At 36.0% G+C, this 24787-nt stretch overlaps 1 protein-coding gene across 3 annotated transcripts in view; it reads left to right on the top strand.

Annotated features, from left to right (window-relative positions):
• The window catches only part of LOC136039961 (protein ecdysoneless homolog), a 114983-nt gene that overhangs the window by 54376 nt on the left and 35820 nt on the right, over positions 1 to 24787 (top strand). For 2 of the 3 annotated variants that reach the window (XM_065723985.1, XM_065723984.1), the window contains exons 2-3: positions 3478 to 3565; positions 20391 to 20568. In XM_065723985.1, coding sequence (XP_065580057.1) covers positions 3478 to 3565; positions 20391 to 20568 — 266 coding nt within the window. Of the gene's footprint in view, positions 1 to 3477; positions 3566 to 8329; positions 8466 to 20390; positions 20569 to 24787 lie in introns of those variants that run through there. The other variant, XM_065723986.1, reaches the window with a different exon arrangement.

Below are 24787 nucleotides of genomic sequence, written 5' to 3'. Positions count from 1 at the left end.
TCTTAAAGAATCGGGACCAAATTGAAGCTTTAGTGTAAAGAGTGTGGTATTGACGAGGGGGAGAACCCCCTCATATACGTAATAAAAATATACAAATATAGAATTTTCTTACGTAAGTTAATTCGTAAGCTACGTATATCTATTACTAATAAAAACCTTCGTAAAAAAATAAAAAAGTTCTAGTTGCCTTTTTAAGTGGTCAAAAATTGGAGTGCAACTAGGCCTCCTCCCCCACCTTTTTCTTATCAAAATCTTCCGGTCAAAACTACGAGAAAGCCATTTCGCCAAAAAAAAATTAATATGCAAATTTCGGTTTAATTATTCATGTGCGGTGAGCCAAAATCAAAACATTCATTAATTCAAAAATGTTCAGAAATTAAATGAAAAAAACAAGTTTTTTAACTGCAAGTAAGGAGCGACATTAAAACTTAAAACGAACAGAAATTGTTCCGTTTATGAATGAGGTTGTCCCCTCCTCAACGCCTCGCTCTTTAGGCTAAAGTTTTTTTTTAAAGAGTAGAGATGTGAGAAAGGGTCAAACTTTAGCGTAAAGAGCAAGGCATTGAGGAGGGGACAACCCCTTCCTCAAACGGTATAACTTCTGTTCATTTTAAGTTTTAATGTCGCTCCTTACTTGCACTTAAAAAACTTTTCTTTTTTTTCATTTAATGGCCAAATGAATTGGCTGATTTTCAGGTTTTGCAGACTACATAATTTTGATTTAGAGTTTTTTTTTTTTTTTGGCAAATATAGGTAAATAAAATACCTTTTATTAAAACAGTATTGCTACCGTAGCTCAGCGCTACCATTAACGTTGATTAATCTCTTTTCCTCTCTTTTTCAATATCATTACTTAGTTATTTGGGTTTCATTTTTAATTCAAACAAGAAACAAGGAAAATTTTCAGCCACTGAACAACATAAGAAAAATGCAGACATTTTGGAAAAGAAACTATCTTTGGTGCAAGAAAGAGGTTTTAAAATTGATAAACCAAAAAAAAAAATAGCTGTAATAAAAAAATTCAATGGAATGCAGTCAAATAGAAAAATAATTAAATCTGTTTTTCATCAGATTTTAATTGTTTCATATCTTTTCTCCTTTTTTTCACGGTTTCGTTTTTCTTGTATTTTTTTTATTTCTATTTTTCTCCATATTTTGGAGAAAGATGAAACATTCTGGCACTGAAGAAGGCTTAGATGCAGTGTCTGCTAGAAAATCTACTTTTTTCTGTGTTGGTTATTGACAATTTTCCTAGTCTGTTTTCTCTTCTTTTTTGTGTGATATTACATGTAGCCAATATTGTCTCGGGACTTGTGTTGTTTTCTGTATGATATGATAACCTACCTTATGTACAAAACAGTAAGAAAAAAAAAACTCTAGAGTTTTTTTCCAATTCAAAAAAGAATTTTCAATGGGCGTCCTAGCCAAGCCGTTTGCACGCTAGACTGGAACCCTGTTTCCGAGAGAACAAAGGTTCGACTTCAGGTGTCGCTGGTTATTTGGTTTGGAACTGAGGTCAATGGCGTAACTTTGTAAGCTCAGACAGCGTCGACCCACCTCTAAATGAGTACCTGGAGAAATATGGGGAAGGTAAACAGGAAGGGTGTGTGAAAGCACAGGATGGCTGACCCCGAACCTCCCATTGCACTTCCTTACTGAAGGGCCATGAAATTGTGATCAACACCGCCAGTAGGAACTGTAATGTCCAGTTCTGTGTACTTTACTTTTTGTTAATTGTTGAAACACTTAGGGGGCATATATGGTCCACATTTCTTAAATCTAGTGTTTTTCTCTCATAATCAACAAAATGTGATGTGAGGGACCATCAGTTGTGGTCCCATCACCACACTTCAATTTTTGAATGTGGTGACATTTGTTTTTCAATGTGGTGAGGGACCATCACCACGGTTAATTTTTTTCGTCCAACCCACCATCAACTGACTTAAGTTTGTGAATTGTTATATAAGCATTTTTCTCAGTTGAACCCATATAAAAACCTAGTTTGTTTTTCTCCATCTTCAGTTTTGATTCAAATTAGATCACTAAAATGTGGGAAGGCCCCAGGTCCAGATGGTTTGATACCAGAGTACCTTCTGTATGGTACTACAAAATTAGTTGAGCATCTTACGTTATTACATCAAGTAATGATAACCCATCATTATGTCCCTTCTTTGATGGGAGAAGATGAAGTAGTTTGTACACACAAGAAGGGCAAGGATCCTTCACATTCTTCATCATATAGACCTATAACACTTTGTTCTGTTATTAGTAAATTATTTGAACAAAATTTACTCCCAAATTTATCAACAAAATGTGATGTGGGGGACAATCAGTTGGGTTTTCGAAGTGGGTTTAGTGGGTTTAAAATGCACACACAATATTTATATAAATATTGAAACACCCTCATAATTTTAAAAAACAACTATTTGTGTGGGGAGTTGATATTTCAAAAGCATTACATAGTATGTTGCATAGCCACACTTTTCTATCATTGTTGCGTAGTGGTGTGAACCCATTTATGGGACAGTGTTTGACGGGTTGGTATGGTAATTCATCTGTGAGAATTTTTCCGGGAGAGCGACTTTCAGCCCGAATTTCTTTACGTCGTGGAGTAAAACAGGGGTCAGTTCTTAGCCCCTTTATGTTTGATAACACAATTAGAACAGCCACGCGATACCTACCCCATATTTGATAGACGGTATCGACATTAGCCACTTGTCGTATGCTGATGATATTTTGTTATTTTCGGACAATTTAATATCAATGCAGAATGCAATTAATATATTGAGCTCACATCTACGGGAGTTAGGATTAGAGATTGAACTTACCAAAACAGAATTCCTAGTGGCATATAATAATGAGATTTCCAGCACCATTCAATTAGGGCGGGATCACTTAATATTTTTAATTCCATTTTTGAAGTTTTTAAGTAAAAATGATTAAAAGCGTATCCTTGTGTACTTGTTTAGTTTCGTAAAGATTTTCTTGGAATTCCATTATGGTTCAAAAATATATATAGTATACGAAAATTTGGAATATTTGATATTACTTTTAAAATGGATCAACAATACGATGGATTTCTCAGACGATCTAGAGAAAATAAAATAAATTTTCACCTTAATTGTCTTGTTTAATGGAAAAATTGTTTTGTCGCCATAGCTTTAATAAAACAGCCATAATGCATCAACATAAACATAAACGCATAAAAATAAAACATAAACGCATAAGCGTTATGTTTTATGAGTGTTTTTAGTGTTACGCACTTATGAGCAATCGTAAGATATCTATTATATATTTATGAGTTATTGTGTGTATTATGAGCTACTTATTGTCGTCCTTTTCGTTAGAAGTGTAATTTTATATTTTTTAGTTTTCTTTTCATTTATTTCCTATACTCCTCTGTTTACACATGTATGTATAGAGGGACTAAATAAATTATTATTATTATTATATTATTAATGCAAACTTTTTTTCTAGAGTTTGGGACGAAGACGGAGATTTCCTTTTAGCCGAAGCTGCAGATTTTCTACCTAAATGGGCAAATCCTGATACAACCGAAAACAGAGTAAGTTATGCCATTATAATGTCCTTATGTTCAAAGAGTGACTACGCCTTAAGTCAATATACAAGAACTTGGACTAGTATTCTACACGAGTTGGATACCTCTCAATTTTAACTATGTGCTAGAGTTTGAATATTGTTAAGCATTGGCATACATAATTTGATTGCACACTGACCATACAGTCATTCCTGTTTGGTGAACCTGTATATATCAAACTATAACGTCATGCAACTATAACGCCATGCAGATATAAACGTCATGCTCTAAAGTCTGAGTGATGATTTTTCAATTTTAATGAATAAGGACTTATTTGTGAATTTTAATACTCCTTGAGAACCGAAAAATCTTTTACTAACCATCTAAAACGACTAGAGAGTCCAAATTTAAATCTCTCTATGTATCATGGATAGATGCTAAATTTAGAGCATGTCGAAGACCGGAGCCACCATACCTAACTTGTTTGGAATTACTGACCGTCTCCTCAAAAATAGCTGACGCTTTTTTCATGAGGCTCACCATTTCCGTGATAAATTCCTGGGAGCTAGCCATGTTTATAATGATTAACCCTATTCCAGAGCCATTAGCCGCAAAAGGGGGCTAAGTCTTAGGCACACCTTCCTTATTGTACTGCAATATGAAGATGCTATAGGGTACTTTTTATTTAATATATTTTGGCAAATAAGTTTTCAGGAGTATTTAATTTTGAAACAAGCATATTCGTTCTATTGCCCTCGCCCGAAGGTTCAGTCCTGGAACTTCGTGTGGCCTCAGAAATTCAAGAGAAGGTTTAATCTTGGATCTTAGTGGAGTTGGCTGAATGTCACGATCTATAATTGGAAAGTAGTTTAAGGCGTTAGGCTCTGTTGCTACTTGGTGATTTATCCCCCCCCCACCACCCCTATAAAAAAAGGAAATTCTGACTATTGTTTGATCTTTGTTTTCGTATCACTGATGTCGTTCCTCTGTTTGTTAAGGATTACAGATTTTGACGGATTTTGATTGCTTGGCTATGATTTAATGACTGTTTCGAAGAGCTTCTTGTTGTTGTTTATCTTTAATTTTGGTTGTTGTCTTCCCCAAACAGATGTCTTTCAGAGTGTCTTCCTGATCTCCCGCTTGACTTTCTTTTTGATAAGTTCGTAATCGCTTCAGCTGCCTTGGCCAGATTTGTTGTTATATTGCATCTTTTGTCGTGGATTAGATCTTCAGTGATCCGGGGTTTTGTCTCTAGCTTTTTTATTAAGGATGTTACTTACAGTCTCTAAAATTTGGAAGGCTGCACGCCCAGTGGTCAGTCTCTTCGGAAGTTATAAGGGAGTAAGTTTGCTCAGGACGTCGCGGAGTTTTGAAGACAGGCTAGTGGTGTTTGTATTCTTTATGATATTACAGAAGAGTTTTATTTGAAAATCCAGAGGTTCTCGCTTTTGGGGAGTTTCTTAGCCTCAGCATGAACTTAGGTATTGTAGTGCTTGGTCTAGGTCAAAGCCTCCGCCATGCAGTCAGTCAGTGTCAAAAATAAATGCCTCCAATCATCTTTATATAAGAAGAAGTTGTACATATTTTTTACCATTCCATAGGGAGATTTTGTAGTCGCTTTTTGGCAGTGTGTGCATTTAAAGAGAGTCTGTGTAATGGGAAGTTAAGTTTCTGTTCTCAAGTTAATTAATCTTTCTCCCCTTGTACTAAGTTACCCTGCATTTTAAGAATTTGGTCAGTGACAATCTGTCATTGAACGAAGAATTGGTCACGTTTCTGTCCCCTTTAGCAAAGCTGACTGCGTATATCTGGACGACTGAGAGATTTCTGATGGGGCATTTCAGGCACACTCGCTACCCTTTCCGATACAGACGTGGATGTGGTCAGTGGCCATTTAGCAGCCGGACAGCGAATGAAACCAGTACTCTGCGGTGAATACTACCGGAATGTAATGGTAGTAAGAAAAAGGTTCCAGGGATCCATTCTTCTCCGGATCAAAAAGTCGGCCCTAGTTCTTTTAAATCTATCAGAAATTCCAACAGAAAATCTGTTTTACAAGGTTTAACTTAAAGTCTGGCTGTTAATTTTGCCAATATTTGGAACACTTTCCGGTAAAATCAAACATTCGTCTCACCTGGGTGTCGTCTTGTGCGTTCGATTTTTGTCAACATCCCTGTACTTGGTAACAAATTGGGCAACAGTCCCCCATGTCATCAACATCAAATTGTAGGATAGCCGGTTACCTCTGACAAGGTTGCATTACTACTTAGATCTTTCGAATCTGTATTCACAATTTCTAAAATCTTTTGTGTAATTTGCACATTTTGATGGTTTTTTTTTAGACTACACCTCCCTCATTCTTCGGAAATAAGCCCTGCGAACGTTCCTGCCAGACTAATTCTAAGTATGAACTTCATTATCTTTATAATTACAAAATCAGTCAATGTCTGCCATCTCAATTCAAAATGGATTGAAGGTCAAGTCTTATCAGGGAAAGTTTCCATGGGCCGCATAAAAGGAAAAATGCTTGATAATTTTTCTGTCTTCTTATGTTATCTTCTATATTTTTGTTAATTTTAACTGCAACAGCAGATTCAGATGAATTTCATAACAGCTTGAAATCCAAAGACCAAATTGATTCATCAATAGTAAAGATTTTGACGATTTTACGGTGTTTTTTGAATACCTTTGAATATAGTGAAGTATCTAAAATGGAAAAGACTTTCTTTAGTCCATAATTTACAAATTTTTGAAAGGGAGTTTGTGGTCTTTGCAGAAATACTGTTATTTAGAGATGCTCTCATCTCTGTGCGGGTGAGCTTATGACTTTAATCTCCTATTTGACGCTAGAATATTTCTCCAATAAGAGGGAAACTCTCATAGCCTCAGCATCCATATTGTGCTCTTAGTCCAAATATATTTCTTAAAATAGAAGGAGGTACACAGTAAATTACTCCTCTCCACTCTCATGTTGATCTAAAAGACCTCTCATGTAAATTTGGAAACTTTAGGCCTCAGATTTTACTTCTTGGTCTCCTCCCTCCCACAGGTAAATCTATATACCTTCCCCAGTTGCAACCCCACTCCTAAATGTCCCACTTCATTGACTCCTTCTTAGCACTTACATTGTGCATTTAGTCCAAAATAGTCCTCCAAATCAAGGTATGTTAGGGGTATATTCTCTCAGCCGCGCCTCCTCAGAATTAATCTTAGAGCATCTCACAGAAAGTTAGAAATTTTTTTACGCAGAAATATACTTTTTGAGGCTTCATGTGCCCCTTCCTCAACTCTTAGAAATATTCACTAGTCTTCTTCTAATAGTTGTGCGAAATTATGCAGATCTGCGCGTATATAATTGAAACTTAAAATTAATCAGCTCAGTCATATCAAGCTTAAAAATAATAGTCCATAATTACCTGTTTTTTTTTTTTTGTAGGAATGCTTATACGTTTAGGGGTTAATGCCTCGACGTAGTAGTATGACTTCTGAAATAAGCAGCTGTATACAAAGCGTTTCAGTTGTTGTAAACCAATCGGTTATCTCAGAACTTCAACTCTGTAAAATGTTGGCCCGGTTTGGGCCAATATTGTTGTTTTGTGGCATAAGCTGACAGAAATTGGTATTTTACTAACAAGTGGTCTCCTCCGTGGCTCGAAAAGGCACTAGAACTTTAAATGTTGCTTTAAAATTGTCCCTGATATACTTGGACTACTGATTGGCTGTTATCACCCATGGTAAATTAATAAAAAAATAAACTAAAACTACAGCAACAAAAAAAAAAAAATCCCATTCTCCTCGGAAAAATCGAAAAATGTATTGATTTTGTGAGAGTATTGAAAACCTTCTCCATGGTCCTCAGTTATGGAGAATCTGATGTTACGATTTTTGTCAAGATCATAAAAATTTTTGGAGGTTTTTTTACCCATCTTTAAAAATAATGCTAACAGTTGTGTGATTACTTATTTTTTCTTAATTTAAAAACTAATGAATTTCAAATATTCAAAATCAGTACAAAAAAGGATTTTGGTTATGTCTGTATTGTCATAAAAATTCCATTTTTTAGTACGCCCTAAAAATTTTTGAGCACCCCCAAGCGGTACACGCACCGCAGTTTGAGAACTTTAAATGTTGCTTTAAAATTGCTTTAAAACGGTTGAACAAGGCGTCTTCAGTGCAAGTTAAAAAAAAAGTTGGACATTTAAAAACAATTTTAACCTAAAAAGAAAAAAAAGAGGATAAAATTTAAAACCAACGGTGAACTAAAATAAACTAGTATAAGAAAGTGGAGCAAAGATGACAAAAATACAAATATAAAATCAAGCTATTTCTGTCTAATCCAGAACATACTCAACAACCCAGAATGATTCTGAGTTATGTTTATTCTTGTGAAAAATGTTGTTATTAGTTATACTTGTTTCTCGATTCTCTTCTTGCAAAATTCATTCTAAACTGAACATACAGCCTCTTCACGAGAGGCTTTATAGGTTTCAGATACAGTGCTCGTCTGCTGCAGATTTATGAATATGCAGCTGCTGCTGAATCTGCAGCTTGTCGGCTACAGATTCATTTCTAACGGGGGGCAAATACAGCGCTTTTGGGCCGTATATTGCACCGGCCTGATACAATTTAGAACATGTTATGATCGTCGAATGTAAAACTGGAAGACAATGCAAATAAAGCGTAAGCAGCATAGGAAGTAATGTATCTAACTGCTTATATTTTGTCTATCTGTGAATAGACAAGTTATGGTTTGTACAAGGACAAAGCGGTTTTAGCGCCCAAAAGCGTGATATTTGTTCTCAGTCAGTTTTGGCAAGCGAGCCAAATAGGATTATTAATTAATATAGGGTATTTTCAGTCAAAAGTTTGTATCATTTTGTTATCTGAGAGGAAGAAAATACCTTTGTTGGACGACGAAATATAATTGGTGAGTCTGTCCCTAAATGCATTCACAATCTCAATGAGCGCCAGGTATAAAGTTTCAATTGATCCCTAACGATCTCAACGCTGCTAGTGGAATAAATCCTATTAATTTTTCCTTTTAGTCATTATTTTCAGAAATTCTAAAATACGTGTTTATACATTTGCAATTTTAACAGCAGGTACTTATTTCTTACGATTAATATAAAAGGAAATTAATATCTCTAAATGAAAATCAATTGTCTATGTTTTAAACGGAAGGCGTCCCATAATTTGGGTGATCAGTGGTGATGGCGAGGAAGTGTGGGGGGGGGGATAATTTTGGTGCTGGAATGTAAAATAAACGCCGCAAATATTTTGTGCAGGGGAGGGACAGGCACTACCCAGATTTTTCTGGGTTTTAAACTTATTTTTCACTAAAGGAATAGTTGAGTTTTTAGCCCCCCCCCCTGCAAGAAAAATGTTAGACACGGTGTGGAATTATACTTTGACATTTTTTTTATAAGGGTCGGTTGTAAAGACAGGTTTATGGCTTCAACGAGACTGACTGGAGACATTTGAGATTTAATGGACTTTAGGCATTGAACGTACAATCTTTATTACCTTATTATATAGCCTATGGTATGATTTGAAAATAAAGTTTGTCTAAAGTATTATTTTTCTACGTGATTATTGGCTTGATTTTGTCGAAAATATTTTTGCAAAGGAAATTGAAACAAGGCTAATTTAATAACAAACAATTAAGTACAAAAAATAAGGAAAAGTACGGAAATTTATGCAAAACAATTTTCGGGTCCTCGAAAGTAAAATTTTAGCCTGTGACATTCAATAAGTCAATTGAAGGCTTATTTAATATTATTTTTTTTAGTCTACTATTTCGGATGCATTTTGGCAGAAATGTAAAAAAAAAATTCTTACTTAATTGTTCGTAATTTTAATATTTTTCATAAATCCGTACTTACATTCATGATATTTGTGATTTGCTGATTTGAATGAAGCAATGAAAATAAACAAAAAATGATATTGCAGTACAGATTAAAAAGGAGAGAGAGTGAAGGTGGGGTATAGAAGGGTGAAAAATGCACAATTATTTTTACCTTCTAGTTCCAAGAATCTGTGAACTTCATTTTCGCATTTAGTTTCAAATTGATCGCATAGGTTTTCCACCAGACGCACATTTTCTATTTCAATTGTTTTGGTAACGTACTTGGATGTACTTATTTAGCTTTGAGATTCTAGTGCCTCTTGTAGGTGATTAAATATAAAAACAAAGAAACAAGTTTTTTAACTGCAAGTGAGGAGCGACATTAAAACTTAAAACGAACAGAAATTATTCCGTATATGAAAGGGGTTTTCCCCTCATCAACCCCTCGCTCTTTACGCTAAAGTTTTACTCTGTCTCGCAACTCTGCTTTTTAAAACAATAAAAAACTTTAGCATAAAGAGCGAGGGGTTGAAGATGGGAAAACCCCTTTCATATACTGGATAATTTCTGTTCGTTTTAAGTTTTAATGTTACTCCTTATTTGCAGTTAAAAGACCTATTTTTTTTAATGTAAAATCTGAACGTTTTTGAATTTTGTGCATGTTTTGATTTTGACTCACTGCACATGATTAATTAAAACGAAATTTGCATGTAAATTTTTTTTTTTTGGTTAAATGACTTTCTCATAGTTGTTTTAATCGAACGATTTTGAAAAAAAGGGGTTGGGGAGGAGGCCTAGTTGCCCTCCAGTTTTTAGTTACTTAAAAAGGCAAATAAAGCTTTTCATTTTTTTACGAGCGTTTTTATTAGTAATAAATATACGTAATTTGCGAATTAACTTACGTGGCGAACTTCTATATTTTTATATTTTTAGTAAGTATATGAGGGGGTTCACCCCCTCGTCAATACCTCGTTCTTTACACTAAAGCTTTAATTTTGTCCTAATTCTTTAAAAATAACCCCTAAATCACAAAGGCCATAGAATAAATAGTTGAAATTACTAAAAATACTTTAGCGTTAAGAGCGAGGTATTGTGGAGGGGAAGAAACCCCTTGTATACGTAATAATTTCTCTTCGTTTTGATGCTGCTTCTTAATTTAAGCTGAAAATATTTTTTATTTATTTTTTAATTATTTTTGTTCATAAGAATTTGAGAGAAACTTTCCAGGAACGGTTGAATACTAAACTTGAGAGTTTAAATTTGACAATGTTGAAGAGGGTCGGAATAGTTTTAGAAAAACAATTTGTGAAGTTGCTGATGGTGTCTTAGGGAAGAAAGTTGATACTGCAGCTAGAAATACTAATTAAAAAGCTTTATGTTTAATAGAGAGAAGGGTTTTTTTTCAAGAATGATCTGAGTTATAGATCATATGAAAACAAAACAAAAGTAAAGAAAATGGAGAAAGTATTTAAATATGAACTAAGGAGGTGTGAAGTGGAGGCCATGGATAAAACTGCCGAGGATCTGGAAGATGCAGCTAGGGGGCATAATAGTAAAATATTGTACCGGCATGTTAATAAATTGAGAGGGAATAGTCAATTTGCGCTTGTCCCCGTTGAAGATAGGAATGGGGCCACAATTAGTTATAAGGAAACAGTTAAAGAGAGATGGGTGGAACATTTTGAGAATGTGTTAAACCGATATACAGTTGCAGAAAAAGATGTAGAGGAAAATGAAAAAAGTTGTGATACCCTGGATGTGACGGAAGATTTGTTTTGAGAGGAAGAATCAGCGGCAATACTAAAAGGATTAAAAAAAATAAGGCTCCAGGTGCTGATAGTGTGGTAATTGAGTTCCTTAATGGCTCTGAAATTAGAAATAAGTTGCTGAAGATTATGAATATGATTTTTGAAAAAGGGGGAATGCCTAGCGACTTTAGGAAAACCTGAATTAAACCGCTGAATAAGAAAGGTGATAAGAGTGACTGTCGTAATTATCGAGGCATTAGTCTGTTCTCTGTAGATAGTAAATTACTTAGTAATATGATACTTTTTAGACTGAGGGATGCCGTAGACGAAGTTTTATGAGAAGAACAGTGCGGTTATAAGAAACGTAGAGGATCTGTCGACCAAATTTTCACTCTAAGGTTAATAATTAAGAAGCGCCTTAGTTGTCAAACACCTTTGGCCATCAGTTTTATAGATTATGAACAAGCGTTCGATTTTGTTGATAGAAACTAAGTCACTAAAGCTAAAATAAGTAAGGATGAAAGATGACACTGGGTAATGAAAAGATTGATCTGTTGGGTAGCTTCACTTATCTTGGTAGCATTATTAGTAAAGATGGTGGGAGCAGTAAAGATGTTAAAAGTAGAATAGCCAAGGCTCAGAGTGTTTTTTCACAGTTAAAAAAAAAGAGATTAGAATATTGGAAGGTACAGTGATGACAGTGGTCATATATGGCTCTGAAACATGGGCACTCTGAAAAGTGGATGAAGATTTACTAGATGTTTTCCAGAGAAACTGCCTACAGATTGTTCTGGGTACCCGGCTGACTGACCGTATTTCAAACAGTAGGCTGTACGAAAAATGTGGTTCAATCCCGCTTTCTATGGCTATAACGAAGGAAAGGCTGAGATGGCTAGGGCACGTTCTGTGGACGAAGGGTGACAGATTGCCAAAGAGTGTCATTTTCGGCCAACCGTGTAGGACCAAGTAGAAAGCAGGTCGTCCTTTTATGGGGTTGGAGGGTCATAAAGAAAGGTTTAAAGGAAATGGGAACTTCCTGAGAGGGTGTAAAGAGAGAGGCTTTGAATACATGTGGATGGAGGAGGAACGTGCGTAGCTGTGTTGGCCTTAGGCGTCTTGGTGCTGCGGTGAGTTGTTAATAGTTAGTAGTAGTAGCAATGCCGTGTTGTTTGACATTGGGCTGTCAGTCGATTGTGCTAAAACTGAATTTCTCGCTTTTGGTTGTCATCAACCTCCCGATTCAAAAGTTCAGGTTGGCAATAACTCAATTTTTGCCATTGCGTCTCTCAAGTACCTTGGACTTGCATTCGGGACTTCAGTTCGAGAAATACGGTCGCTAAAAATAAATGTTTCCTAGACGAAGAAGTCCCATGGAGTTCTTTTTAAAGTTAAAGACCAATTTGACAAAAAAATCGCTTGGTTGGCTCTATAACTTGTTTTTCGCTGCCCATGTGCTTTTCTATCTGATCCAAAGCTTATACAACCACTAGTTCTATAAGAACCTTACATGCCCCGGGACATTGGCTGTGGGGGATTGTGTCCTTCCTAAAGACATTGTAGAATTTTTAGACTTTTGGTAACAAAATCGCTATCGCACAATTTCAATAGAACGTGTTTCCGGAAAAGAGGATGTCATGGAGGGGAAAGAGGCTATTTGCTCTCTATAATGCTTGACTCTGAAAAGGGAACTAGAACTATACATTTCTAATCAAATGAGCCTCTTTGTAAGTCCACAAGACCACCCCTTGCGTAAAAACTTTATATGCCACTGGGGCAAAACTTACATCACTTACTCCCAGACTCTGGGGAATTCTTTCAATCCCAAAGGCCTTGTTATGTGATCCTAGGACTATTTTTGAAGAAACGGCTATTTCAAAATTCCTATCACATGCATTTGGGGAAAGTTTGGAGAAAAAATGCTTCCCCCAATCCCTTTGACTCTTAAAAAGAGCACCAGAACATCTGATTTTAAATCCATTAAGCCCTCTTTAGAGTTTACACGACCACCCTTTCCATAAAAAAAACCTTATATACCCTCGGGGTATAACTTACAATCCTTGCACTGAGATCTGTGGGGGGAGGGTTGTCATCCTCAAAGACATAATTTCCAGACATTGTAACTATGCGGAACAAAATTGCAATCTCGAAATTTTGATCAGATGTGTTTTGGGAATTAATGGGCATGGGAAGGGGGACTTGTTGCCCTCTAATGACTTTTGACAATTAAAATAACACTAGCCCTTTCAATTTTCGATCGAATGATCCTTTTTCGTAATTTCTGCGACAACAAATGGTAATCTCAAAATTATTCGATCTTAATTTTAATTGAATCAAAATTGAATAGTTGTGGGCATCAAGCCATGGCTAATTGTAGAAAAAGCCAAGACATATAGTCCGATTGAGTGAGAGGCAAATATGGCATTAACCCCCGTATTAGGACAGCATAAAAATGATGTCAGTTCATTTGTTAATAGATAAATATATCTATTAACCGTCCATGCGTCATTTTTGGGGCAGAAGAACTAAGGTAGATAGTCATAGAACCTATAGTTTTCCAAGTGTTTGATTATCAGATGCATTTTGTGGAAATATGAAGTGTGTGGAGGGGGGGGGGGGCTTCCGCCCTTCGATCACTTTCAATATTAAAACAAAAGGCTCTAGAACTTCTGATTACCAATCTAATAATCTAAATTGCTATCTCAAAATTTTTATTGGATGTATTTGGGGAAATGATGGGCGTGGGAGGAGGCTGGTTACCCTCCAATCACTTTTGACTATAAAAATGGATACTAGTCCTTTCAATTTACAATTGAATGAGCCCTTTCGAATTTTCTACCAGAACTCCTTCGATATGAAGTGTCTTGGTCTAAAAAAAAAAAAAAAAAAAATACATTGTGCCCACGTCGCTCTTTACTTAGGCAGCGCTATTGCACTGCCTATGATAGTCGTTCGGGGGAAAAGAAAATCACAATTGAAATCTTTTCGGTTATTCTTTAAGAATTTATAGTTTGACCTGGTATTTATATGCTGGAGAAACTTTTTCAGCAATTTTTAACAACATATATCCTTTTGAAAATCTTGACACAAATAGTACCGTTTAATTTAGTTTTATATCTCCTCTAGTTGACATGAAAAATAAAACTTAATATTATTCCCGAGAAATTCTATTTGACAGCCGTGATACACTTACACTCTTTTGATTAGTTACTTTTTAAGAGCAGAAGTAGTAATAGAAGTAGCCTCAAAAGTTTGAACTTAGTACCGTCAGTCGTTCTTGGGATATTGCTGAGATTTCTTATTGGAAACCAGCATACACATAGTGCGTTTTGATTTAATTTTAAAGTAACAGCTAGTTTTTAAGCATAACGGGCAAATCGCATAACCTTGGGGGATTGACCTACCCATTAACCCTTGAGATATAGTTACTAAACCGCTCAGCTATCAAATACTACTAACAACTTACTGCAGCACCAAGCTGCCCAGGGCCAACACATACGCACGCTCCTCCTCCATCCCAATCTATTCAGAGCCTCCCTCTTTACAACCTCCCAAGAACGGTCCATTTCCATTAAATTTTTCCCTACGACATCCTCCCACCACAGTCGGGGATGATCCGCTTTTCGTTTGGCCCTTGACTGTTGGCCGACAAGGCCAGTCTTTGTCAATCTGTAATCCTTCATCCGCCGAACAGAGTAAAGTAAAATTTTGCCTTTAGAAGGAACAGGGAGGTACAGACCTTCTCCTTATCGTTTCTGCTCGTTTGGAGTTTTATTTGGTTATTTATTGCAATTTCTGTTCGTTTTTCGTTTCATATATTTATTGATGGTGAGATATGGTATTTTTACGCTTGGAAAGCTATTTGACTTTATTTCTGGTTGTCTTTAGTTTAATTTAGCTCTCTAATTTGCTTTGAAAACTTTTTTTGTGGAAAAATTTTTCTAAAATTAATATCTGTTTGTTTGTAGTTGACATAGTCTTTTTCATTGATTAAAAAATAATATTTTAAATCTTTTCCCGGAGATTAAACCAGGGGCGTAATTTGCTATAGGGCAGGGGACAACTGCCCCTCCCGTCCCCCCTCAAGACACCAGTTTGCTCCCCAGCTGAAATTTAGTTTCTTTAAAGATATTGTCAAAACTAGTATAGGCCTGCCTAATTGAAGCATCCGGAGAAACAGGTCAGTTTTCTTTAGTATATTTTTGCCTATGGTATTGTATGGCTCATTTTTCAATTTTCACGGTTATTTTGAGTTGATTTGGGAAAATGCTCCGACTTTGCCCTCCCTCCACCTAGGATTTTGACGAAATTACGCCACTTATTTTAGATGGTGAATATAGGGATATTGTAAAGTTCTCTATGACAGTGTTCAGCGTTGTTTTTCCAGAAATGGATTTGCCATAGAAGATTGGAGACTGATAATAATATTTAACAGGACACTGATACTAATTTGATAACTGGAGACCAAATATTATTTACCTCTAGCTGAGAGTTTATGATTTTGTACTTTATACCCAAGTGAAGCCGCATTGTGCGTATATCAAACTAAATACCACGCCCCTTCAGCTAAAACCTCTAGACAGATTGTTTCTAATGCATGTTCTAAAAAAAGCCTAAAAACATTATAAAGTTTTCAAGTTTGAGAAACGTTACTGGATTTTTAGGCGTAATCTTGCGTTCTCTATTTAGCAAAGTTAGAAAATTGCCTTTTTAGAAGCATTAGAGAATTATTTAAATTATTATAAACGTGTTTATTTCTAGGGCCTTTTGCGTATTGAAATTTTCAGAAACATCTTCCTGTTTATTCAATCGCTACTTTTTTTGCAATACTTTTCTTGAATTTTTGCGAAGTTGGCGAAATACACTGCTTGGGGTTAAGACTCGACAAAATTGCCATTTAGTGTGTCTGGAATGTTGGTTAATTGGCGAATAAATAGCTAGCCTTGCCCTTGCCTTTTTCCAAGGATTATGGAAAACCTTGGCCTTGCACTCAAATGGCCGAGTTGTAAAAGGAAGATGATTTTTACATTTGGCTCCATTTTCTTCTGCGTCATCATAACATGTTGTTTTAAAATTTAGTTTTAGCGGACAAACGTGGAAACCGGATTAAATTGAAGTGCAACTAGTATGAAAAACAACCTAACTTAGTTCTGAGTTTGCTTCTTCTTCTTCTAGTTCAATGTTTTCGGTAGTTTATGGTGTGTAGCGCATTATTGTTGAAAACAGTTGCTGAATGGACCACAACGAACTGTGTATTTTTTTTTAACGTACTGTAGGAACGATAATATTTTGTCGATTTTGAATGTAGTTTTAGAAGATTCAGTTGAAAGTAAGGAGAGAATGTGCTTTTACGTCCTTCTTTTTTGATTCTTATGTCCTTTGGATCGAAATTAGAAATTTTTCGCAACTCTCCCCCCTTTTCTGCTACGATTGTGCCAAGTTAATGAAATGTACCGGTACATTGAAATGTACAAAACTTTTGAACAAAATTGTGCTAAAGAAAAATAAAAGAGAAAAATTCGTTTTATATTTCTTTTTTTTGTTAAATATTCTTCACTTGTCTGACCGATTTGCTTTCCCGGAAATCAGAATTCTATCGTGCAGCATGGAAACGTAGTTCAGTAAACTTTTCTTGTGTGACTGTACCCAACCCCATCATTTTGAATCTGTTTTCCACCCTTTCATTAATTCACAAAATGCTTAGCATTTATGACGTCTCAATAATGTCAATGATGTGACAGTGCCAATCCTGGTGTTAGTAGCACATTTCAAGAGTATTTTCAGAGTACATTTCAGACTACTTCTTCTGGAATTATTATTATTTTCTTTCAGGGGGGATATGAGTGGGCTATAGGGGGAGGGAGGATTGGGTTGAAGGGGTTGGGATGGATGGAGTTGTATTTGGATGGGAGTTGTTACTCTGGGGTGAGAGAAGATGATTATATATTTTCTTTTATTATTATTATTATTATTTTAATTAGTTTAGGATGCCTCTAGCAATATTTATGTATTTTTTTATATATTTTTTATTATTAATTTAGGATGCCTTTAAGAATGCTTATGTAGTTAATCGCTTTGTGTTGCAAAAATTTAAATTTTTGTCTAGCGCAGTGATTTATATCCGTAATTGTTTGTATTTTTGTTTATTGTGTAAATGAAAGTCAAATCAGTATATACACTTTCCACATCAAGAAGCATAGTTTTGTCCTATTGGTTCTTCACTATTGTTCAGTTATGTATTTGTTTTGATTGCGGATAGCAGCCACCGCAAGTGATTCTTTTTGCTTTACTGCCTTTTTTTTAATAAAGTAATTTAGTACTACTATAAATTCACAAAAAAGCTCAATGCATATGCAATTATGCATAAGCGCTTTAGATGCTACAATGTCGGTTGAATCCACATATTATTGCTTTTCGATCCGATAGTTCGAAATTCCGGAGTATATACATTTGACAAGTACATTTCAGAGTTAAGTACATTTGACAACTTTGCAAAAAAAAAGAAAAAAAATACGATACTTATCTGTCAGCCAGTAGAGACTCGAGAATTTTGATCTATGAAATTGGACAATAACTTGTCTATTGCTGTTTGTGTACGGATACAATTGGCTTCGGTTCAATAAAAAACTAAGTTGTAGTTATATTTTAATAAATATTTAGTTGCTATTTTGGTTGGTTAGGTTAGGTTACATTTTGCATGTACCCCTACTATAATTAACACCCCCTCCCCCGACCCTAATGTGCAAATATAGCTCGAATTGCATATATCCTATCCATCTTCCAAGCGTCTCTGTTGTTTCAACCCCATACATTCTCGAGTGTACAACGGCTAACAGATAAGTAACAAGAATACTGTTCTATAATTTTGTGCTTTTGTCTTCTGCGCTAAAGAAATTATTCTTGAACAATGTAAGAAAATATCATTTTGCTGCAAATTCTTCTGACCAAAGGTCCAAAATGCAAGATGTAACACAAGTGATTCTTCTTTTCATCTCGAAAAGTCTAAATTAGGGTTCTTATGCCCTTATTTTCTAACTTTTAGTGAGTGCTACATCTGACAAATGTGGGAAGGGGTGTTTTTTCAAAGACATTCAAAATAGAGGGCATTCAATTCCAGTGTAAATGGTACCACATCTAAGGGGAGCTTTAAACCATCTAAATTGCAATTTAGATCCTAATAAATATTTATGGATTTTAAAAATAAGGTTGCAACGTTACTTGAAATGTTGTGATGTAGGAAACTTGAGTTTACAAGCGACGTTTACATGTGACGAAATAAAAGGTTTGAAAGTACATTGCGAAACACAAAAAAGGGACCAAAGTCAAGATTCTATTGCTTTACTATCCAAAAGCATTCTAAATTGAAAAAAGTTCAATCAGTATTCGACCGAGGCAGTTGTTTGTGTCCAGACAGGCGTTTGTTCCAGACACCCTCGCTGCTGGATGAACCTCGCCATTCTGACATTGAAACTGTTCACGGCTCTCCAACATGTTATCCGAAATTTTCCTAATTTCTGCCCTGATGTTTTCTTTCAGCTACCAATTCTGTCTGGGTTCCCATGATATATTCGCCTATTCAGGTATCCTTAGATGAAGTTGTTAGGCAGACTCAGAACGTGAGCAGGGCGACCAGGGATTATTGGTCTTCATTGAGATTAATCGGTAACTTTGTCAGTTTTACCTGTTCCCAATAGGCTCGCTTATCGTCTGGCCAAACCCATAGTGTTCGGTTTTTTTGGTTTAAGTTTGCCCATGAATGATCGGTACTTTTTAAGAAACAATGTTAAATCACTGTAGATAATTCGGCACGTAGATATGCTGGATACCTGCCACTGTGGCAGTTGTCTGACGAACTTGCGCGGTGAATGTTCTAACCAATCCTTGACGTCTTGAACACGAGCTGGTGTACTCGATGTAAAATTCTGGCCAAAATTGCCTTTGTTATTGTTAACAACACTTCCAGTGTTTCCAAAATTTTCTACTGTTATCGTATGATGATGGGGAATTTCCTTCCCGAATATTTGCTTCCAAGCTGCCGCTGCACAAGGTTAGGTTACTTTGTTGCAAAACATACTTTCAAAATTTTTATTCTCACTTCCATCAAAAAATGTTCATAGCGGTCCATCTTGGCATCAGAATTAAGTCCCAACTTTCTTTTATAGCTTGCCTAAAAAGGAAGAGAATTCTAAGAAAAAGAAACAATTATTTGTCTAAAGTATGAATCACATTTCGCTAAAGGTACATATTAAATGTGCATACTGTGCGCGTTTTATTATTCTGCTTGTACATTTTTATTTACATTTTAGAATTGCTTCATCGAGGAGAGTTATAATTGTTTTGACAGAAATATGTTGAACAGCTTTGGCTGTGAATGTTAAATCTATGAAACATCGAAGATTTATCAGTAAATAGAATAATAATAATGATAAAAAAGGTTACAACAATAGCCAATATAGAACAGAGCTCGATGTGTCAGCTTACTGCAAAAATAAACGGAAGGCATTGCCAAGCAACAAAGATCTTCAGACCAAAAAAAAATTACAACCATAGCCAACGCAGAATAGAGTTCGACGTGTCTGCTTACTGCATAAATAAATGGAACACAAAGATCTTCAGACCAAAACAAAATTACAACCATAGCCCATGTGGAACAGAGCTCGACGTGTCAGCTTACTGCAGAAATAAACAGAAGACATTGCCAAGCAACATAAAGATGTTCAGACCAAAACAAAATTACAACCATAGCCAATGTAGAACAGAGCTCGACATGTCAGCTTACTGAAGAAATAAACGAAAGGCATTACTTAATTTTACTGTTATTTACATTATGAAAAAATTTAAACTATAACAGATATAAATCACTGCGCAAGGGAAAAAATTTAAGAGCAGCCTGCGCCTGGGGGATTATAATGTGATCCAAAATAAATTGTAAATCTACCATTCCCCGCAACCCAACCAAGAATATTTTTCAAGTTTTGATTTAAGAACGATTCTTTAAATTAGGGATTATTTTATCCTAATGCTATTGATTTTCAGCATGGTGATATGGTCTTAAGGGAAAATCCAGTCTTCTGCTCGTGGTTGTGGCTGCGGACGCTACCTAGCGAGGAACGAAATTGCCCAGAGTTGCCGAAATATAAAAACACGTTTAAAAAAACTGTTAAGTGAGGAAGAATTGTCATTTGAAGGTGATTCAGGGGGGGGGGACGACTGTTACTCTCAGAGATTTTTCTCTGGAATAAAAAAAATTATATACTTGTAGGTATTTATCCACCAAGCGAAAATTCACTTAATTCCGTTTGCCACGAAGCCAAACGAGGTAACCCCTTTACCTAGAGGGACACCTACAATAATGGACGCAGTGAAAACTGTCAAGAACTACCCAGAGATCACTGTTTCGTCTCCTGAAATTCAAAAGGCTGTTGAAGAAAGAATAAGAAGTAAGTTTTTTTTATGTTGTTAAGGTTTTTCACGACAATTTTGCTGATTACAATTAATGTTCGCAATAAATCATATCTGAGATTCTGCTTTGTATACCTATTGTACTATGTTGTAGAATTTCGCTGTATATTTTTCAGGATTGAAGTATATGTTTAGAATACGTCGGAAGCATGCGAAAAAACATTTTTCCACTTGAAGTAAGTGTATATCATTCTTCAAGAAAAAGCCTAAATAGTATGATAATTCTGGCTCGTGAATAGACGAACCTGAAACTAATGAATCCAATGAGATACATCCCTTCTTTTGGAGGACGTTACATCCGTAGATTTGTCACAGAATATTTTGAACATAAATTTTAAACAGCATCCAAACAGGGCTGAACCGCACTGGGCTCTATCCTTGTAGGGGTAACAAAAATTTGATCTAATGGTTATTTTTTATGGCACTTGGTATCTACGAAGCGACATATAGTGATCGCAAATTTTGTCCGTCTGTCTGTCTGTCTGTTGGTCTGTCTGTCCCCGTTTTTGCTAGTTTAGGCACTTCCAGGTAAGCTAGGACGATGAAATTTGGCAGGCATATCAAGAACCAGACAGGATTAAATTAGAAATGGCCGTTTCCCCGATTCGACCATCTGGGAGGGAGTGAGGGGACGGTTAAATCAGAAAAATTAGGAAAATGAGGTATTTTTAGCTTACGAAAGGGTGATCAGATCTTAATGAAATTTAATATCTGGAAGGATATCGTGTCTCAGAGCTCTTATTTGAGATCCCGACCGGATCTGTTGACATTGGGAGAGTTCGGGGGGGGGGCTAAAATCTTGGAAAACGCTTAGTGTGGATGGATCGGAATGAAACTTGGTGGGAAAAATAAGCACAAGTCCTAGATACGATTGACATAACCAGAACGTATTTGCTCTCTTTGGGGGAGGGTTTGGAGTTAGGGGGGAGGGTTAGCTCTGAAAAAATAGAAAAAAATGACGTATTTTTAACTTACGAAGGAGTGATCGGATCTTAATGAAATTTCATATTTAGAAAGACCTCGTAACACGGATCTCTTACTTTAAATCCCGACCGGATCCAGTGTCATTGGGGGGGAGTTAGGGGGAACCAGAAATCTCTGAAAACGCCTAAAGCGGAGTGATCAGGATGAAACTGGGTGGGAAGAATAAGCAAGATACGTGACTGACATAACCGGACTCGATTCATTCTCTTTGGTGGAGTTGGGGAGGGGGAGTGCTTCGAAATAATTAGAAAAAACGAGGTATTTGTAACTTACGAACGGGTTATCAGATCTTCATGAAATTTGATATTTAGAAGGATATTGTGCTTTAGAACTCTCATTTAAATCCGTACCAGATCCGGCGACATTGGGGGAGTTGGAGGGGGAAACCTGAATTCTTGGAAAACGTGAAAATTGAGGTATCTTTATCTTACGAATGGGTGATCGGATCTTGATGAAACTTGATATATAGAAGGATCCTATGTATCAGATGCTGCATCTTGAATTTGAATTGGATCCAGGGACACAGGGGGTTGGAGGGGGGAACAACAATTTTGGAAACTGGAAATCTTGGAAAACACTTAGAATGGAGAGATCAGGGTGAAACTTGATGGGAAGAATGAGCACAAGTTATAGATACGTGATTGAAAAAATTGGAACGGATCCGTTCTCTTTGGGGGAGCTGGGGGGTGATATTTTGGAAAAGTTGGAAAAATTGAGGTATTTTTAACTTAAGAACAGGCGACCAGATCTTAATGAAATTTGATATCTAGAAAGAAATCATGTCTCGGAGCTCTTATTTCAAATACCGACCAGATCTGTTGAAATTGGGGGGAGTTGGAGGGGGAACCGGAAATCTTGGAAAACGCTTAGAGTGGAGAGATCGGGATGAAACTTGGTGGGCAGAATCAGCAAATGTCCTTGGTACGTGATTGATGTAACCGTACTGGATCCGCTCTCTTTGGTGGATTTAGGGTGGGGGACTCAGTGCTTTGGCGAGTTTGGTGCTTCTGGACGTGCTAAGACGATGTCAATTGGTAGGCACGTCAGGGAGCTACACAAATTGACTTGATGAAGTCGTTTTCCCCGATTCGACCATCTGGGGGGGCTGAAAGGAGAGGAAAAATTAGAAAAAATGAGATAGTTTTATCTTACGAGTGGGTGATCGGATCTTAATGAATTTGATATTTAGAAGGACCTCTTGACTCAGAGCTCCTATTTTAAATCCCGACCGGCATTAAGCCTCTGATTTTCCTTTTAAATCAATCTGTTGATTCTTAGAATTTTGCTAGAGATCATACCATATTAGCTCTTAGCTCTTGTTTTTTACTTTTTTTCATGTTTACTAGTCAATTTGTTATCTTCAGGAAACGTTGCTTTCAAAATAATTTTTATTACCAACTCCTTTTAATATGAGGTGGAGCGGTAGTAATTTAAATTAACGTGCCAAAAGCACAACATCTTAAAGCACAATGTCGTGCCATCTTAAAGCACAATTAGGGATTTCATAAGTTTTTTGCTTTTATTACTTTCTTTTGTGCAAAGTCATCCATCTTTGCTATTTCTGCTTAAAATTCTGACAATGCTTATTCTACGGAACCTTTTGCAATTCGCTTCCTATATTTTACTGCTTGCTGAACCGCAAAACGTTAAAAGCTTTTTATCATTTTGATTAGTAAGTTTGCATTAAGCTTGAGTAATTAAAGAAATGAAAAATGGCTTAGTTTTTTGGGTTATAAGCAACACGTATACGACTAAAGCCTTTGAAGTTTCTCTACAAGCAATTTGGGATGTTTGAGCTCCTTTTGACAGAGGCCTATCGTGTAAGAAAAAAACTGGCAGAGAACACAGTATTTTCTAATTGTAATAAGCTGCTTTGCTTTTTAATCCAGAAAATACTCAAAATCGTAACTTTGCTGTTATAATCTGAATGCTTTGTAGTTACAACACTGTGCTGCCTTTCTTTTTTACTTGACAATTTAACTGTTGTTGCTAGTGTTATAACTGTGTTGTAACAGTGTTGTAACTGTGTTTTTTACTTGACAATTTAACTGTTGTTGCTAGTGTTGTAACTGTGTTGTAACAGTGTTGTAACTGTAGTTACAACACTGTGCTGCCTTTCTTTTTTACTTGACAATTTAACTGTTGTTGCTAGTGTTGTAACTGTGTTGTAACAGTGTTGTAACTGTGTTTTTTACTTGACAATTTAACTGTTGTTGCTAGTGTTGTAACTATGTTGTAACAGTGTTGTAACTGTTTTTTACTTGACAATTTAACTGTTGTTGCTAGTGTTGTAACTGTGTTGTAACAGTGTTGTAACAGTGTTGTAACTGTAGTTACAACAGTGTGCTGCATTTCTTTTTTACTTGACAATTTAACTGTTGTTGCTAGTGTTATAACTGTGTTGTAACAGTGTTGTAACTGTGTTTTTTACTTGACAATTTAACTGTTGTTGCTAGTGTTGTAACTGTGTTTTAACAGTGTTGTAACTGTCTTTTTTACTTGACAATTTAACTGTTGTTGCTAGTGTTGTAACTGTGTTTTAACAGTGTTGTAACTGTGTTTTTTACTTGACAATTTAACTGTTGTTGCTAGTGTTGTAACTATGTTGTAACAGTGTTGTAACTGTTTTTTACTTGACAATTTAACTGTTGTTGCTAGTGTTGTAACTGTGTTGTAACAGTGTTGTAACAGTGTTGTAACTGTAGTTACAACAGTGTGCTGCATTTCTTTTTTACTTGACAATTTAACTGTTGTTGCTAGTGTTGTAACTGTGTTGTAACAGTGTTGTAACTGTGTTTTTTACTTGACAATTTAACTGTTGTTGCTAGTGTTGTAACTGTGTTGTAACAGTGTTGTAACTGTAGTTGCAACACTGTGCTGCCTTTCTTTTTTACTTGACAATTTAACTGTTGTTGCTAGTGTTGTAACTGTGTTGTAACAGTGTTGTAACTGTAGTTGCAACACTGTGCTGCCTTTCTTTTTTACTTGGCAATTTAACCGTTGTTGGTAATTCTAAACTTTGGTACTGGGCCAAAGACTCGGTATTTTGGCTTCTCCCACGCCGAATACCGGGGTATCCCTTTATGGTACTGCAGATATAGCTACATAAGAGGGGGTGTCACCCCCAAAATTAGTCAATATTAGGCTAAAAAATTCATTTTTGAGACATTCTTTTCAAAATTTTTGTTTTTCCATTCAGGATTGGATATGGTT

Source organism: Artemia franciscana, chromosome 20 (assembly GCF_032884065.1).
Source record: "Artemia franciscana chromosome 20, ASM3288406v1, whole genome shotgun sequence".
Lineage (NCBI taxonomy): Eukaryota > Metazoa > Arthropoda > Branchiopoda > Anostraca > Artemiidae > Artemia > Artemia franciscana.
The sequence above is the reverse complement of the archived record's forward strand: the minus strand, read 5'-3'. Positions and strand labels throughout refer to the sequence as shown.